Source organism: Oncorhynchus masou, chromosome 21 (assembly GCF_036934945.1).
Source record: "Oncorhynchus masou masou isolate Uvic2021 chromosome 21, UVic_Omas_1.1, whole genome shotgun sequence".
Classification (NCBI taxonomy): Eukaryota; Metazoa; Chordata; class Actinopteri; order Salmoniformes; family Salmonidae; genus Oncorhynchus; species Oncorhynchus masou.
Genome location: NC_088232.1, coordinates 33,263,958 through 33,281,236, shown reverse-complemented (window position 1 = coordinate 33,281,236; position 17,279 = coordinate 33,263,958). Strand labels below are relative to the sequence as shown.

At 42.5% G+C, this 17,279-nt stretch overlaps 1 protein-coding gene across 1 annotated transcript; it reads left to right on the top strand.

The window, feature by feature from the left end:
• The first annotated feature begins 6,030 nt into the window (after positions 1-6,030).
• On the top strand, positions 6,031-9,321 carry vcpkmt (valosin containing protein lysine (K) methyltransferase). The gene is made up of 5 exons (XM_064928207.1): positions 6,031-6,328; positions 6,603-6,716; positions 6,906-6,978; positions 7,191-7,310; positions 7,465-9,321. Exons 1-5 carry the CDS (start codon positions 6,069-6,071, stop codon positions 7,567-7,569), a joined length of 672 nt encoding a protein of 223 aa, XP_064784279.1. The 5' UTR covers positions 6,031-6,068; the 3' UTR covers positions 7,570-9,321.
• Positions 9,322-17,279: the final 7,958 nt, after the last annotated feature.

Below are 17,279 nucleotides of genomic sequence, written 5' to 3'. Positions count from 1 at the left end.
GTTCTACAGTGCTGCACTTAAACTGCCACTAGGGGTTGCTAAACAACTAACAGATCCAGAAAACACACAACACAATGCTACAGATGTTTCAAGTTTTGAGGGAGCGTGCAATTGGCATGCTGCGTGCAGGAATGTCCACCAATGATGTTGCCAGAGAATTTAATGTTAATTTCTCTACCGTAAGCCCTCTCCAATGTCATTTTAGAGAATTTGGCAGTACGTCCAACCGGCCTCATAACCGCAGACCGTGTGTATGGCGTCGTGTGGGCGAGTGGTTTGCTGATATCGAAGTTGTGAACAAAGTGCCCCATGGTGGTGGTGGGATTATGGTAAGGGCAGGCATAACCTATGGACAACGAACACAATTGCATTTTATCACTGGCAATTTGAATGCACAGAGATACCATGACGAGATCCTAAGTGCAATTCATCCACCGCTATCACCTCATGTTTCAGCATGATAATGCACAGTCTCATGTAGCAAGGATCTGTACACAATTCCTGAAAGCTGAAAATGTCCCAGATCTTTCATGGCCTGCATATTCACTAGACATGTCACCCATTGAGCATGTTTGAGATAATCTGGATTGACGTGTACAACAGTGTGTTCCAGGTCCCGCCAATATCCAGCAGCTATGCACAGCCATTGAAGAGGAGTGGGACAACATTCCACAGGTCACAATCAACAGCCTGATCAATTCTATGCAAGGAGATTGCACGCTGCATAAGGCAAATGGTGGTCACACCAGATACTGACTGATTTTCTGATCCATGCCCCTACCTTTTTTTAAGGTATCTGTGACCATATGTATTCCTAGTCATGTGCAATCCATGGATTAGGGCCTAATGAATGTATTTCAATTGACTTATTTCCTTATAAGAACTGTAACTCAGTAAAATCTTTTAAATTATTACATGCTGCGTTGATGGCTACCTCAACGCTCAGGTAACCTTCATTTAAAACTTTCCCACCAGGCCTAGGTGGAAGGTCATTGGGGGCGAGTCAGCTAGCAGATTCAGCGCACTAGCGCAATGCCAGGCAAAGTTCACCCACAAACGATGTTGCGTTTGTCATCGCAAAGGCAAAGCAAACATTACAATAATTTGCCAGGGTCATGTTTGTCTGGCCCACACACCATAATTCATCATCATCACCATTTGGTTGCCAAGTTTGTTGCCAAGGAGGGTACCACTACCAAGCAACCTACCAACCTCGAAGAAGGTAAAAGAGCAAGGAGAACTAAAAATCCCTGGTGAGAGGTGCTACACGTCACAGTGGCCATAATAAGGAAGCGGAAAACAACTGTAGAGAACAAGATGGTGTTCAGCGAGAAATTACCAGGGGTGTATTCATTACGGAAACCATTTACGTTTAAGAACCAAACGGGAGCAAACGGAACAAAACGGGGAGGGACCTACCATAGAACAGAATCGGCATAATGACTGCACCCCAGAAAATCTCCCAGTTGACCTACATTGTTGCCAGTGGCAGTAGTGCAGACCATTTCTAAACCTGTACCGTCTTTGGCAGGAGCCTACTACGGCGCTAGCTAGTTAGCCAGCCAAATGCGGAAGTGGACGATGAATTGGATTCTGAATCTAATGGCGGTAGAATCAAGGAGAATTCTAATATTGTCCAAAAGAATGGAAAACGGAGCAAAGTAGAGTACAGTTATGAGAATGTCACATTGTGTCTTGTAGGAGTATGGCTTGTAAATGAACAGCTGATCAAATTACCAATCTTGAGGAATCCATTTGAGATATCTAAACTGGTGGAGAAAGTGCTAGGTAGAGTGAAGGTTGTGAGGATCATGAGAGGCGGGCTGGTTTAGATGTTTTGTGCTTCTGAGCATCAGAAAAAAACGTGTTGCGTTTCACCCGAATGTATACGTTTGAAGGGTTGTGTGTGTCTCTTTGAAACAGGGCACCCATCAAAGGGGTTATATCTGGAATCTCATGGGAAGTAGATGTTGAAGAGACTATAAATATTCCTGGAGTGATTGATGCACGTCGGATGAATTGAGTGGTGAATGAAGAAGTGAAGTCTCTGTTCTTTTGTTTTTGATATGGAGTCCCCCTACTCAAGTGCAGTTAGGGTATCTTAACTAGAGTCAGAGCCTTTATCCCAAGATTAATTCAGTGAGATCATTGTAAAGCTTTAGGTCATTTCAAGTGTTTGCAGAAGGGAGAAGCCAAGATGTCCAAGTTGTGGAAAATATCATGTTATGTGTTATAAAAGTAATGAACATGTGACATGTTGCAATTGTGGTGGGAACCATGAAGCCACATCTTTCAAATGCCCCACAAGGGTGAAAGAGAATGAGGAGTCGAAAGTCAGGGCTGTCCAGAGCATATGTGCAGCAGCTGTTAAAAGGGTTGAGGATGTGAATGGGGGCACTTGAAGAGTCCATGTTGGTGGATAGGCCTTCACTGCATGGTGCAGGGGTTGCCTTTCACCAGCAGGATCCTGACATTTTAAAGGTTAAGAAGGTGGATTTTGTGGCCTTTATAGCTATAATGATAAATGACACTGCCAAGGTGGAGAGAATGCCCATGAATAAATAAATCATTGTGGAAGCGGAGGAGCGGTTCCTGGGTCTGTAAGATTTCTTGGCGAAGAAGTTACATGCTATATTGTCACAAGCCGTACCACCTTCTCAGGCCTTAGAGCCTGAGAAGGGAGATATCAAATTTTATTTGTCACATACACATGGTGAGCAGGTCTTAATGCGAGTGTAGCGAAATGCTTGTGCTTCTAGTTCCGACCATGCAGTAATATCTAACAAGTAATCTAACCTAACAATTTCACAACAACTACCTTATACACACAAGTGTAAAGGAATGAATAAGAATATACATACAAATATATGAATGAGTGATGGCCGAATAGCATTGGCAAGATGCAGTAGATGGTATAGAGTACAGTATATACATATGAGATGAGTAATGTATGTAAACATTGTTTAAAGTGGCTGGTGATACATTTATTACATCAATTTTTCCATTATTAAAGTGGCTGGAGTTGAGTCAGTATGTTGGCAGCAGCCACTCAATGTTAGTGATTGCTGTTTAACAGTCTGATGGCCTTGAGATAGAAGCTGTTTTTCAGTCTCTCGGTCCCCGCTTTGATGTACCTGTACTGACCTCGCCTTCTGGATGATAGCGGGGGTGAACAGGCAGTGGCTCAGGTGGTTGTTGTCCTTGATGATCTTTATGGCTTTCCTGTGACATCGGGTGGTGTAGGTGTCCTGGAGGTCAGGTAGTTTGCCCCCGATGATGCGTTGTGCAGACCTCATTACCCTCTGGAGAGCCTTACGGTTGTGGGCGGAGCAGTTGCCGTACCAGGCAATACAGCCCGACAGGATGCTCTCGATTGTGCATCTGTAAAAGTTTGAGTGTTTTTGGTGACAAGCTGAATTTCGTCAGCCTCTTGAGGTTGAAGAGGCATTGTACACCTTCTTCACCACACGGTGATATGTACACCGAGGAACTTAAAACTTTCCACCCTCTCCACTACTGTCCCGTGGTAGGGGGCTGCTCCCTCTGCTGTTTCCTGAAGTCCACAATCATCTCCTTTGTTATGTTGACATTGAGGTTGTTTTCCTGACACCACACTCCGAGGGCCCTCACCTCCTCCCTGAGGGCCGTCTTGTCGTTGTTGGTAAACAAGCCTACCACTGTAGTGTCGTCTGCAAACTTGATGATTGAGTTGGAGGCATGCATGGCCACGCAGTCATGGGTGAACAGGGAGTACAGGAGAGGACTGAGAACGCACCCTTGTGGGGCCCCAGTGTTGAGGATCAGCAAGGTGGAGATGTTACCTACCCTCAACCTGGGGGCGGCCCGTCAGGAAGTCCAGGACCCAGTTGCACAGGGCGGGATTGAGACCCAGGGTCTCGAGCTTAATGACGAGTTTGGAGGGTACTATGTGTTAAATGCTGAGCTGTGGTCGATGAACATAGGAATACATAGGTATTCCTCTTGTCCAGATGGGTTAGGGCAGTGTGCAGTGTGATTGTGTCGTCTGTGGATCTATTGGGGCGGTCAGCAAATTGGAGTGGGTCTTGGGTGTCAGGTAGGGTGGAGGTGATATGGTCCTTGACTAGTCTCTCAAAGCACTTCATGATGACGGAAGTGAGTGCTACGGGGCGGTAGTCATTTAGCTCAGTTACCTTCGCTTTCTTGGGAACAGGAACAATGGCTGCCCTCTTGAAGCATGTGGGAACAGCAGACTGGGATAAGGATTGATTGAATATGTCTGTAAACACACCAGCCCGCTGGTCTGCACATGCTCTGAGGACGCGGCTGGGGATGCCTTCTGGGCCAGGAGCCTTGCGAGGGTTAAAAGGTTAAGTTTTACTCACGTTGGCTGCAGTGAAGGAGAGCCCGCAGGTTTTGGTTGCAGGCCGCGTCAGTGGCACTGTATTGTCCTTAAAGCGGGCAAAAAAGTTATTTAGTCTGCCTGGGAGCAAGACATCCTGGTCCGTGACTGGGCTGTTTTTTTTTGTAGTCCGTGATTGACTGTAGACCCTGCCACATACCTCTTGTGTCTGAGCCGTTGAATTGAGATTCTACTTTGTCTCTATACTGACGCTTAGCTTGTTTGATTGCCTTGCAGAGGGAATAGCTACACTGTTTGTATTCGGTCATGTTTCCGGTCACCTTGCCCTGATTAAAAGCAGTGGTTCACGCTTTCAGTTTCACGCGAATGCTGCCATCAATCCACGGTTTCTGGTTTGGGAATGTTTTAATCGTTGCTATGGGAACGACATCTTCAACACACGTTCTAATGAACTCGCACACCGAATCAGCGTATTCGTCAATGTTGTTGTATGACGCAATACGAAACATATCCCCGTCCACGTGATGGAAGCAGTCTTGGAGTGTGGAATCAGATTGGTCGGACCAGCATTGGAAAAGACCTCAGCGTGGGAGCTTCTTGTTTTAGTTTCTGTCTGTAGGCAGGGATCAACAAAATGGAGTCGTGGTCAGCTTTTCCGAAAGGAGGGCGGGGCAGGGCCTTATATGCATCGGGGAAGTTAGAATAGCAATGATCCAAGGTTTTACCAGCCCGGTTGCGCAATCGATATGCTGATACAATTTAGGCAGCCTCAGGATGTATGGATTCCAGTTTGCAAAGAGTCAAAAAAAGTTTGTTCAGAGCCATCAATGTGTCTGCTTGGGGGGGGAATATATACGGCTGTGATTATAATGAAAGAGTATTCCCTTGGTAGATAATGCAGTTGACATTTGATTGTGAGGAATTCTAAATCAGGTGAACAGAAGGACTTGAGTACCTGTATGTTTTTTGTGACCACACCACGTCTCGTTAGCCATAAGGCATACGCCCCGCCCCTCTTCTTACCAGAAAGATGTTTGTTTCTGTCTGCGCGATGCGTGGAGAAACAAGCTGGCTGCACCGACTCCGATAGCGTCTCTCCAGTGAGCCATGTTTCCGTGAAGCAAAGAATGTTACAGTCTCTGATGTCCCTCTGGAATGCTACCCTTGCTCGGATTTCATCAACCTTGTTGTCAAGAGACTGGACTTTGGCGAGAAGTATACTAGGGAGTGGTGCACGATGTGCCCGTCTCGGAGTCTGAACAGAAGACCGCTTCTTTTCCCTCTTTTACTAAGTCGTTTTTTTGGGTCGCCGGCTGGGATCCATTCCGTTGTCCTGGGTGAAAGGCAGAACATAGGATCCGCTTCGCGAAAGTCATATTCTTGGTCGTACTGATGGTGAGTTGACGCTGCTCTTATATTCAGTAGTTCTTCTCGACTGTATGTAATGAAACCTATGATGACCTGGGGTACTAATGTAAGAAATAACACGTAAAAAAAACGGCATAGTTTCCTAGGAACGCGAAGCGAGGCGGCCATCTCTGTCGGCGCCGGAAGTTTTATTTGTGAGTGTAGTGTTAGATGGTAGGGTATTTTTGTGTTTTTTATTTGTTTTTGTTTTAAAATTTAAGATTTTTGTTGTTGTTGTATTCATAACACTTCAGTAGGTGGCGGTAATGCAACATTTATTGGTTGCCAACCGCCGTTAAACCTCAACGAAGAAGAAAAGATGGCGGAGCATACGTTACACAACAATAATTATTTTACAAGAGACGTTGAGAAAAACGACGGATCTGTCTTGAAAATCAAACAGTGCTTTAAAGGAGATGTCGGTTGTGTGGTGTGGGATGCAGCAATTGTCCTGTCAAAATATTTAGAAACTAAACCGTTGTATGACCCTTGCTCGGGCGTGAACATGTGGGCTAGCAAAAACATTCTAGAGTTAGGAGCAGGAACAGGAGTTGTGGGCCTTATGGCAGCATCTTTGGGGTGAGTAACGTTAACTCGCTACTAAATGTTATTGTGAGCCTTTTAGCTATATGAATCGTTGACTTAACTATTTGCTTCGCTTCTAACTAAAGTAAACTATCTAACATTAGTTAGCTCGCTAACGTTTCTGTCTAGCTGAACGGTATGTAAATACATAGCTACGTTCGCTACCTATCGAATGGTCTGAAATTACATTGGTACAGAACTGATTGATGAAATTATTTTAATCATAATGAACATATTGTCTTAATCCCTCTCTCTTTCTGTCCTGTAGGGCTCAGGTTACTGTGACAGACCTCGAGGACCTGCAGTCTCTACTCCAAGTCAATATCCAAGACAACCAGGAACTTGTCAGCAGTGGATCAATCGAAGCCAAGGTACTAAAATGGTCTGTACTGTACTTATCCCAGTACTTGTTAGTTAATATAGATTCTATTTCCTAAGAGAAGCCAAACTACAACCATAGTTATCACAGTAGGCTATAATGTGTAAGCAAACCATGGCTTTTCTATAGATGGGCCATGTAATCTAACCTTGTTCATGTCTCAAATGTGGAATTCTCTTACCTTTTTTAAAGGGGTGAAAATGTGTCAGAGTTTCTACCACACCCACATTTTATCCTGATGGCGGACTGCATCTATTATGAACAGGTGTTGTACTGTTGTGATACTGAATTTGTGCAATTTTAATTTTGGGGGGTACTAACCTAGGCTAATTTTTTGTTGGACTTGCTTTTTATTGCTTGAACACCTATACAACTGCCCAACACATTTAGTAATACAACACTATTGATAGTGGGATGAGTTACTTTGAGTTCAATACATGGGTGAAAAATTACTTTTTTACTGTCTGTTGTACTTAGTCCGTGAAGCCACTGGTGGAAACCCTGAAGCACCTGGTTGGACCAGAGACCACCATCATATGCTGCTATGAGCAACGCACAGTGGGTGTCAACCCCAAAGTGGAGAAACAATTTTTTGAGGTGAGAAATCTGACAGTTCTTGTTATCATATGTACTGTTGTGTAAGGAAATGTAGTTAGCTGTTATATGTGAACTTTTCATTTCTTCTGTGGAGATCTTAGGACCATCTTCCTCTTCAATGATGTGCTGTTCCTCTGTTCTGTTGTCCAATCAGTTGCTTCTACAAGACTTCCAGTCTGAGGAGATCCCTTTGAACAAGCAGGACCCCGAGTATAACAGTCCTGACATCCGCATCCTTCACATTCGCAGAGCTGTCTGAGTGAATGAGTGTCTTGTGTATATGTGGTTGTCAGGGTTGTGGTATACAAATAATTGAATTGCACTCATGTACAGTTCACATGGTAATTTAAATTGAATGGACCCCAGGGGAGAGCACTAATGTTGAAAGAACTCATTTGAAAATCCTTTATCGATATATCCATGTTGTCTTAGTACGGACTATGAGTTTTACCAGACTGTGATACTCATTGCACCATGATTCTAAAACAAATCCCAGTTAGAGGTTGACTCCACGATATGACTTGGGTGCACAAAGTAAACAGCATAGGGGATCAATTTCCGCAGCAGCTAAGAGTGTTGAAGCGTGAGGCTAAACTTCTCCGCTGTTTTGGTCCCGTACCACGAGACGCAAACTCATACACGTGCAGATACTGTGTGTGACTGTGGGAGCGAAGTCTTGCATCTCACTCATCGCAATATATGTGGTGCTGAATGTGGCAAAGTCATTTCGTTGGGTCTACCTTTGAAAAGAAAAAGAAAACATTCTCCTTCAGAACATTGTTTTTCTCATTGCAGTATTTAACTGTTGGAACACATTTGTGGGATGATTAAGTTAATTTTTAATAGAAGTTAATGAAATATAATTTTAGCTAATTAAAGTGTCATACACAGACTATACTAAGTTGTGTCAAGTTGGCTGGATGTCCTTTGGGTGGTGGACCACTCTTAATACACAGGAAATTGTTGAGCATGAACAACCCAGGAGCATTGCAGTTCTTGACACAAACTGGTTCGCCTGGCACGTACTACCATATCCCGTTCAAAGGCACTTACATATTTTGTCTTGCCCATTCACCATCTGAATGGCACACATACACAATCCATGTCTCAATGCTGAAGTATTCTTTAACCTGTCTCCTCCCCTTCATCTACACTGATTTAACAAGTGACATCCATGTCAGTCTGGATTCGCCTGGTCAGTCTCATTGAAAGAGCAGATGTTCTTAATGTTTTGTATACTCAGTGTATATCATGTTCAGTAGCAGAGTGCTCGTGTGTGGATATAGTCTTCAGAAAGTATTCATACCCCTTGACTTATTCCACATTTTGTAGTTACAGCCTAACACACTATCCATAATGTTACAGTCCCCACACACTATCCATAATGACAAAGTGAAAACATGTTTGTAGAAACATTAACATTTATTGTAAATTAAATACAGATCTAATTTACATAAGTATTCACACCCCTGAATCAATACATGCTAGAATCACCTTTGGCAGTGATTACAGCTGTGAGTCTTTCTGGGTAAGTCTTAAGAGCTTTGCACAACTGGATTGTACAATATTTGCATACAAAAATATTTAAGCTCTGTCAAGTTGGATCATTGCAGGACAGCCATTTAAGTCTTGCCATCAATTTTTAAAAATCTGATTTAAAGGCCACTCAGGAACATTCAATATGGTTTTGGTAAACAACTCCAGTGTATATTTGGTCTTTGTTTTAGGTTATTGTCCTGCTGAAAGGTGAATTAGTCTCCCAGTGTCTGGAAAGGAGACAACCAGGTTTTTCTATAGGATTTTGCCTTACCTCTGTTCTGTTTCTCTTATCCTAAAAACTCTAGTCCGTGCCGATTTAAAAGCATACTCATAACATGATTCAGCCATTTTTCTGTACAGGCTTCCTTCTTTTCAATCTGTCAATTGGATTACTATTGTGGAGTAACTATAATGTTGTTGATTCATCCTCAGTTTTCTCCTGTCACAGCCATTAAACTAACTTTTAAAGTCACCAATGGCCTCGTGGTGAGGGCTGTTTTCCTTCCTCTCCGGCAACTGAGTTAGGAAGGACGTCTATCTTTACTTTGACTGGGTGTATTGATATACCATCCAAAGTGTAATGCATCATTTCACCATGCTCAAAGGAATATTCAATGTCTGCTTTTTAAAATGTTTACCCATCTACCAATAGGTTCCCTTCTTTGCGAGGCATTGAAAAACCTCCCTGGTCTTTGTGGTTGAATCTGTTCGAAATTCATTGCTTTACAGAGGGACCTTACAGTGATCTGTATGTGTTGGGTAGAGAGATGAGGTAGTCATTCAAACATGTTAATAACTTATTGCACACAATCCATGCAATTTATTATGTGACTTGTAAAGTACATTTTTACTCCTGAAATTATTTACACTTGTCATAACAAAGTGGTTGAATACTTATTGACTCAAGACAATAGATTTATTTTTTTATTAATTTGTATTAAAAAATAAATTTAAAAAAAAGTGGGGAAAAAAGAACATAATTCCACTTTGACATTATGGGGTATTGTGTGTAGGCCAGTGACACAATCTCAACTTAATCCATTTTAAATTGAGGCTGTAACACAAAGTCAAGGGGTGTGAATGCACTGTAGATAGCAGACAATCACTATTCTCTGTGATGCACTGAGCTATTTGTTCAGTGTGTGCGCCCTGTCCAGCCCTTACACATTGGTGCACAGCATGGAGCACTGAACGTTAAATCATACTGGCTCTGAGCAATACCCTGCTCGTTCTATTGTGCATGATTTTATTTAACCAGGCAAGTCTGTTAACCGGCCCAACCCTAACCCGGACGACGCTGGGCCAATTGTGTGCCACCCTATGGGACTCCCAAACACTACCGATTGTGTTACAGCCTGGAATCGAATCAGGGTCTGTAGGGAAGCCTCTAGCACTGAGATGCAGTGCCTTAGACTGCTGTGCCACTCGGAAGCAACTGGACTCCATGCAAACAGATTGCTGCGGAACAGGCCTGGTGGATGGGAATGGTTTTAGCTCTGTCCTTTCAGGTGACCTGCTTCTAGAATTGGCGCCCAATGCCTTTCATATGCCTCAAACGGATGGGTCCACTAAACCAGTGTTTCCCAACTCTGGTCATCAAGTACTCCCAACAGCACACATTTTTTTGTTGTAGCCCAGGACAAAAACACCCGAGTCAACTTGTCAAAGGCTTGATGATTAGTTGCCAAGTAGAATCAGGTGTTTTTGTCTGAGGCCACAGCAAAAATATGTAGTGTTGGGGGTAATTGAGCACATGACCCTCAGATGAGGCCCAGGATGATTTCCAAAGAAATGACCAGTTACTTCCATTTCTGAGCACTAGGGGGCAATAGTTGCTCACAATGGGAAACAGCAAGTTGTGCTGGTTAACATGGAAAGGTAACATTTCTAACTGTAGATGTTTAATGTTGATTTGATTAAGATTTAACATTTAAGCTAAAGTAGACATTCACCATAATTAATACAATGAGCCACCAAATAATTTACCATGTTACATGTCATAGTTATTCTATACTCCATACTGTAGTTCAATGTTCATGCATCACCAAGTAGATCGAGCAGAGAGCCAGCTTCCCTGAATGGCCCTCCATGCAGGGGGAATTCCTCATCAAGCCCCAGATTAGTAGGAAGATTCTCTTTTTCAAGCATAAACCATGAAGCGCGCTGCATACTCCCACAGGCATGCATGGGCCCCCTCGCAGCCTTTCATGCATATCTCTGTTTACATAGTGGGGCTGTAGTGTTGTTACTTGGCAGGTCTGCCTCCAATGCCCTCTCTTCAGCTATATGGAGAGACTCAATGACATTTTCTAACAAGCAAGTCGGGGTTAATCTCCATGTTAAGTGTTTGCTGACTAATGACTTTGTATTTTTTATTAATTTTTGTTTCTAAATCAAATTTGGCAGATTAATAGGGATAGTAATCAAACTATACCAGTCATTGTCTGGGTTCAATCAAGTGATCCACTTAGCAGTGAAAAACCTACTATCTTAAAACCTGCTTAAATGACAAATCTGTGATGTATACTATTCACTGCCCTGAGTTTGGCCTTGTCTGTTAAAGTATTTAAAAAGGATTGTAATCTAAAGTGAATACCAAGAGATTTGTTTTAAATCTAAAGCGGTCGGACAGCGAATTAATAAATTCTCCATAATCCAATTTTGAATGACTAAACAGTGCATTTACTGTAGATTTATCATTGTCACAGTTGTAAACATATAGTATAATTGTTATTGTTTCATTCACACCTGCACTGTTGGGGTCTCGGTGCTTCAGAATCACTGTACACTGAAACTACATGTGCATGTGACTAAATAAAAAAATGTAACCAAATCAGAATACACATGCCTCCCTTTCCTATCAAAAAGACACTTGAGAAACAAAAAAAAGTGCTGGATATCAGAACCTTTTACAAACGCACATACTGTACATTCTAAAATGTCCTAGTCACAAACACACACAGGAGACAGATGAAAGTGTGCATGCTAGTTGAATGAATCACAGACCCCCACCCTCAAATCCCTCAAGGCCTTCTTCGCTGAGAATACATAGCCTCTAAGTCCTTCCACTCAACAGGAAAAGGCAGGAGGAATGTGGCAATTGCACAGAGATTAATTGCCATTTGTTGCCTTTGCTATAAATAACCAAAACAGATCATTTGAGAATTACTGCTAGTGGCTCTCTTTTCTCCCTCTGTATGCTGTCCAAGTGCCACTGGACTGTAGGGCTTCCTATTCAATCCCCTCTTCTCCTTGGCCAGGATATGTTTAGCCTAATTACTTTGACACAGAGCCGGTATTGAGTGGCATCCTCCTCCCCTCTGGGTGGTGAGGACAGGGCATGACAGGGCAGAGGGATGAAGGGGAAGTCCAGTACATGGTGTCATTGAGCAGCATTTCAGATTGTCCCTCTCTCTCCTCTCCCTTACAATTTCTCCTGCTATAACATGTTAACGCTTACGTTCTCTTAAAATGTATCCTCGTTTTCTTTATTTAGGCTAGCACTACAGTAAGAAGGCTTTCACTGAAATGAGAACAGCTGCCATGACCAGAGGAGCGCTGCGATTGCTGCATTCTTATGATGAACTTATCTTTTTGGACCTGACTGTTTCAATTGATAGTTATACTGTATGTGTTCACCTGTCCAGTGTACATGAGAATCCTTTTTATTTTATTTTTTATCGTATAACATTTTTGACAAGCAGAATATTACTGCTTAAAAACCCCCAATAAGGACTGCTGGTGGAAATACCTGTAGTATTTCAGAGGCAATTTGGAGAATACTTCTGTAAACCTGCCTACACATTGTTACTGTGAGATACAACTTCCAAATACCACTTCCTCTGTATTTCACAGTTCTGTGAAAAGGGAAAACATTAAGTCATAATGATGAAGATCATGTGATGGGGCTACTGTTTCCAGTCTTGCATGTAGGTCATCATTCTCATGGAGTGCTCTGTAAAGGTGCTAGCCATTTTGGAGCACATTCCCAAACCTCTGCATAAATTCCACAGACAGCGAGAGAGAGCAGAGAGACTGCTGCATCACAGCCTAGTGACACAGAAGAGCCTTTGTGTCATCCTCATCAAGCTGCTGCCAATTCATCCTAGCCAGGAGATGTTGTCGCTGCTCCACAAAATAACACACATTTTCTTGACTACTTAAGAATAGAAATCAGATTGAGATTATTAAAAATAGACTGGTACCAGTAGTGTAAAAGTGGGGCTCCTCTGATACAGTGGAGGCTGGTGGGAGGAACTATAGGAGGACAGGCTCCTTGTAATGGCTGGAATGGAATTAATGGAACGGTATCAAATGTATGTAAACCCCATGTTTGAATCCGTTCCATTGATTCCATTCCAGCCATAACAATGAGCCCGTCCTCCTATAGCTCCTCCCATCAGCATCCACTGCTCTGATATGACAAAATCCCTCCCGAAAGACCTCCTCCTTCCCCATTGTCTGTTTTTACAGACCCAGCTCTCTGATTTCAGACTGGCAGGCCCATAGAATCATGTACACAAAAGCTCAAAATTATCTGACAATGTTCTAAATAGAGCATAACATTTTATTGTGATGTTTTGTATTTGCATTGTGTACAGCAGTGTCCCGGTCTTGGATAAGAAGGCACAGATGGCTGATTATTTTCAAAGCTCAGTTCTATAAGAAAGGAGTGTACAATGCCAATGGAGCATAGCCCAATTCTAGAGATTGAATGGATAGAGCAACGGCTGTAAACGGCTGCCTTAATCCACATCCACGTCATCACCCGGGGAGCAGTTGTTGGGGGTTCACTTCACAGATTTTCCCCACCTTGATGGATCTGGGATTCGAACCAGCAACCTTTCGGTTACTGGCCCAACAGCTTGGCTGCCTGCACGTTGTCAGTCTGAACCCTGACACTACTCCAATTCAGTGGGGGAAAAATACCCAATACTTGAGTATAAGTAAAGAGACCTTAATAGAAAATGACTCAAGTGAAAGTCACCCAGTAAAATACTACTTGAGTAAAAGTCAAAGTATTTGGTTTTAAATATAATTAAGTGTGAAAAGTCAACGTACTTGCTGAAATATACTTAAGTATCAAAAGTAAAACTATAAATAATTTTACATTCCTTATTAAGCTCACCAGATGGCACCCTTTTATTCTGTTTTTTATTTACGGGTTTGGCATCGTAACACTCAGACATCATTTACAAATGAAGAATGTGTTGTTAATTGAGTCCGCTACATCAGAGGCAGCAGGGATGACCAAGGATGTTCTCTTGAGAAGTGCGTGAATTGGACCATTTTCCTGTACTGCTAAGCAATTCGAAATGTAACTAGTCATTTTGGGTGTCAGGGGAAATGTATGGAGTAAAAAGTACTCTTACTTTCTTTAGGAATGTAGTGGAGTAAAAGTTGTCAAAAATATAAATAGTAAAGTACAGATACCCCAAAAAACGACTTAAGTAGTACTTTAAAGTATTTTTACTTAAGTACTTTACACAACTGCTCCAATTAGAGTCTGACATTGAGTGTGGCAGTGTGGTGGTGAGCTCCTCTGTGGATGGAGAGTAATGAGAAGTCTCTGAGCGGTGAATGCCTTATATCCGTCAGCCTGTCACTGATGGAGTAGGTTAGTCACTGATCATGGCCGCCAGTGACACAGTGAATATCACACCAAACACCAGTCGCTGAAATGCACCACTTATATGCGTATGATAGTTACTCAACATAGATGATGAAAGACAGTTATTCAAAGCCCAGGTGTCAGTATCAGTCAATTAACCTCAAATGAGCATGATAAGTTTCTCTGTTCTAGATGCACATCTAAGTGATCCCATTATAACAGAGGTGGACTAACACCACACTGGGTAGGTCAGTGCTGCACCTCTACTTAACAAAGGTGCATTGCAAATACAGGCCCTCTGACTCACAAGATCTGATACAAAGACATACTGTACACACAAGCACGCATACCCTCAAAAGACAGAGGGTAAAACATCCAACTAGAAAATGATTATGTATTACACTAGATTTATAAATGAGTTATTTTCCCCTCAACAACAGGTGTAGTCTAGAGTGCTGTTCTTCCTACGATACAACACATCTCAGAGAATGGGGGATCAGACACTCTTTACTCATGTCCTGTACAGCTGGTCAAACACAGTGCTCTCTGCATATGAGTCCAGACATTCTGGGACAAATACTGTATAAATCAGCTTTTCTGTGTGTTCACACCCTTACACAGCTGTGATAGATATACTGCAATAACCCAGAGAGCCAATACAGACAAACTTGAGGCTTTCACAGAGTAGGATAGAAATAGAAGCCCCCAACCGGGTTCCTTACAAAAGAGTGTTATGTGAGGCATAATGCATTGCTGTTGCTGATTGTGGGTCAATGCACAAGCTGCCAACTAGACTGGACTCTTCATTTGTTTAATGGATCAAATTGCTATGGTGGTTAACAGGCCCATGTCACCACCTCAGTACATTAAAGAGCACTGACCACCAGTCGTTAATCATTTATAACAGGACTTTATTCAACCTCTGCCTTCTTACTATTTGCCCCCCCCCCCTTTCAGCAGTGAAAACCAATCCTCAACCTCAAGTCAAAACTTTGCTCACAGACGGCAGCTGTATGTATTTTTTTCACCCTGGTCTGCTGAGAGCTTGCACGTATGACTTCATTCAAGCATTGTAGCCCCGGCAGGAAACCCAAAGCTAAATTCAAAACCACTTCCTGTCCCATCTTTAAACTGAGCACTTTTGTGTGTGTATATTATTGATAGTGTGTCAGAGGTAGCTATAACTCATTGTGGGTTGGGATTACCAGAGGAGAGAGGTTCCGTAATGGATGTTTTACTGTACTTGAGGATAAGCAGTTACCCAACAAAGCTTTGTGCAATGTGGTTTTGAGTGGGGCTCCCTCTACCACTTGGCAGATGTCAAATAATCTACCATAGTCACTGTGTGTGTGACTCACAAACCACACTGCTTATCCCCCTGGGTGTGGTGGGTGAATGTAAGCTCCAGCGTTGGGCCATCAGTTAACCACACTCAGCCCAAACTAAGTGCAGAAGAGAGTGGGCCAGAGGTGAGTTACTCACAGGGCCTGACGCTTTAGTAAACCTAACACCACAGACAGGGGTGAGGCCTAAGTGCATGTCTACAATGCTGTACTACTCACCATGTTTATCCACATGTCTTTGTTGACATATTAATATGAAATATTTGCCTAGAGGGCAAAGACCTCAACCTGGCCAAGAGTGCAATGTGAAATTGTTCACAGGTTTGTGGTCTCTTGTTTTCTTCGCCATCTTCCCCTTTCCAAATAGCATAGAGGAACTCCACTACGGGAAACAGTTCAAACTAAATGACCTCAGTGTTACCAAAACCACTCCACTGGCCCCATTAGGGCGTTACCATACCCACTGGCCCAACAAACTGATGAATTTGTCTTGCACATTCTTGGAGAAACCAGTGAAAGGGTGTGCACATCAAGCTGTTCCCTTTGCATATAGTTATGCTCTCGCCCTCTTGCTATGTCAGTTTACCATACAGAAGTCAAGTGATACTGATGATCGAACCTTCAGTGGCAGGGTTCCAAGAACACATGGCTGTACATCACTGGTAACACTGAAGTTCAGTGAACACATGCCTCCTGATCCTTTCCATTTCTCTGTCATATGCAGTGGTTTTATTGGGTCCTGGAGCACTGGCACTACACATGCTCCATGACCACATCTATTATCATTCCACCTTCTGTGGTAAAGGTATTTTGGCAAAGCATCTAAGGCCAATCCCAACTGTTGAGACATCTGACCATGTAACATCTACCAAGTAAATATACATCTTCGTTCCTTACACAAACGCATGAAAATATACAGTGCCTTCGGAAAGTATTCAGACGCATGTACTTTTTCCACATTTTGCTATGTTAGACTTTTTCTAAAATTGAATAAATTATATTTTCTCTTCAAACTACACGCAATACCCCATAATGACAAAGTGAAAACAGGTGTTTAGAAATGTTTGCAAATTTATTAAAAATAAACAGAAATACCTTATTTACTTAAGTATTCAGACCCTTTGCTATGACTCGAAAATTGAGCTCAGGTGCATCCTGCTTTCATTGATTATCTTTGAGATGTTTCTACAACTTGATTGGAGTTCACCTGTGGTAAATTTAATTGATTGGACATGATTTGGAAAGGCAGACACCTGTCTATATAAGGTCCCACAGTTGACAGTCCATATCAGAGCAAAAACTAAGCCATGCGGTTGAAGGAATTGTCATCCATTTTAGAATAAGGCTGTAACATAACAAAATGTGGAAAAGGTCAAGGGGTCTGAAAACTTTCCGAATGCACATCTCCCTTCCTTACACAAAAGCATGAAAACCCATTGCTAGCCATCTTTTCCTCTCAGGACGCCTCTGGGATTT

What these genes read in the sequence shown, in the direction of transcription:
- vcpkmt (XM_064928207.1), top strand. Translation starts at nt 6,069, where the DNA reads ATGGCGGAGCATACGTTACACAACAATAATTATTTTACAAGAGACGTT. An exon ending in GAAGCCAAGGTACTAAAATG is followed by an intron (nt 6,717 to 6,905) that starts GTCTGTACTGTA and finishes CCTTTTTTAAAG; the next exon opens with GGGTGAAAATGTGTCAGAGT. An exon ending in TGGAGAAACAATTTTTTGAG is followed by an intron (nt 7,311 to 7,464) that starts GTGAGAAATCTG and finishes TTGTCCAATCAG; the next exon opens with TTGCTTCTACAAGACTTCCA.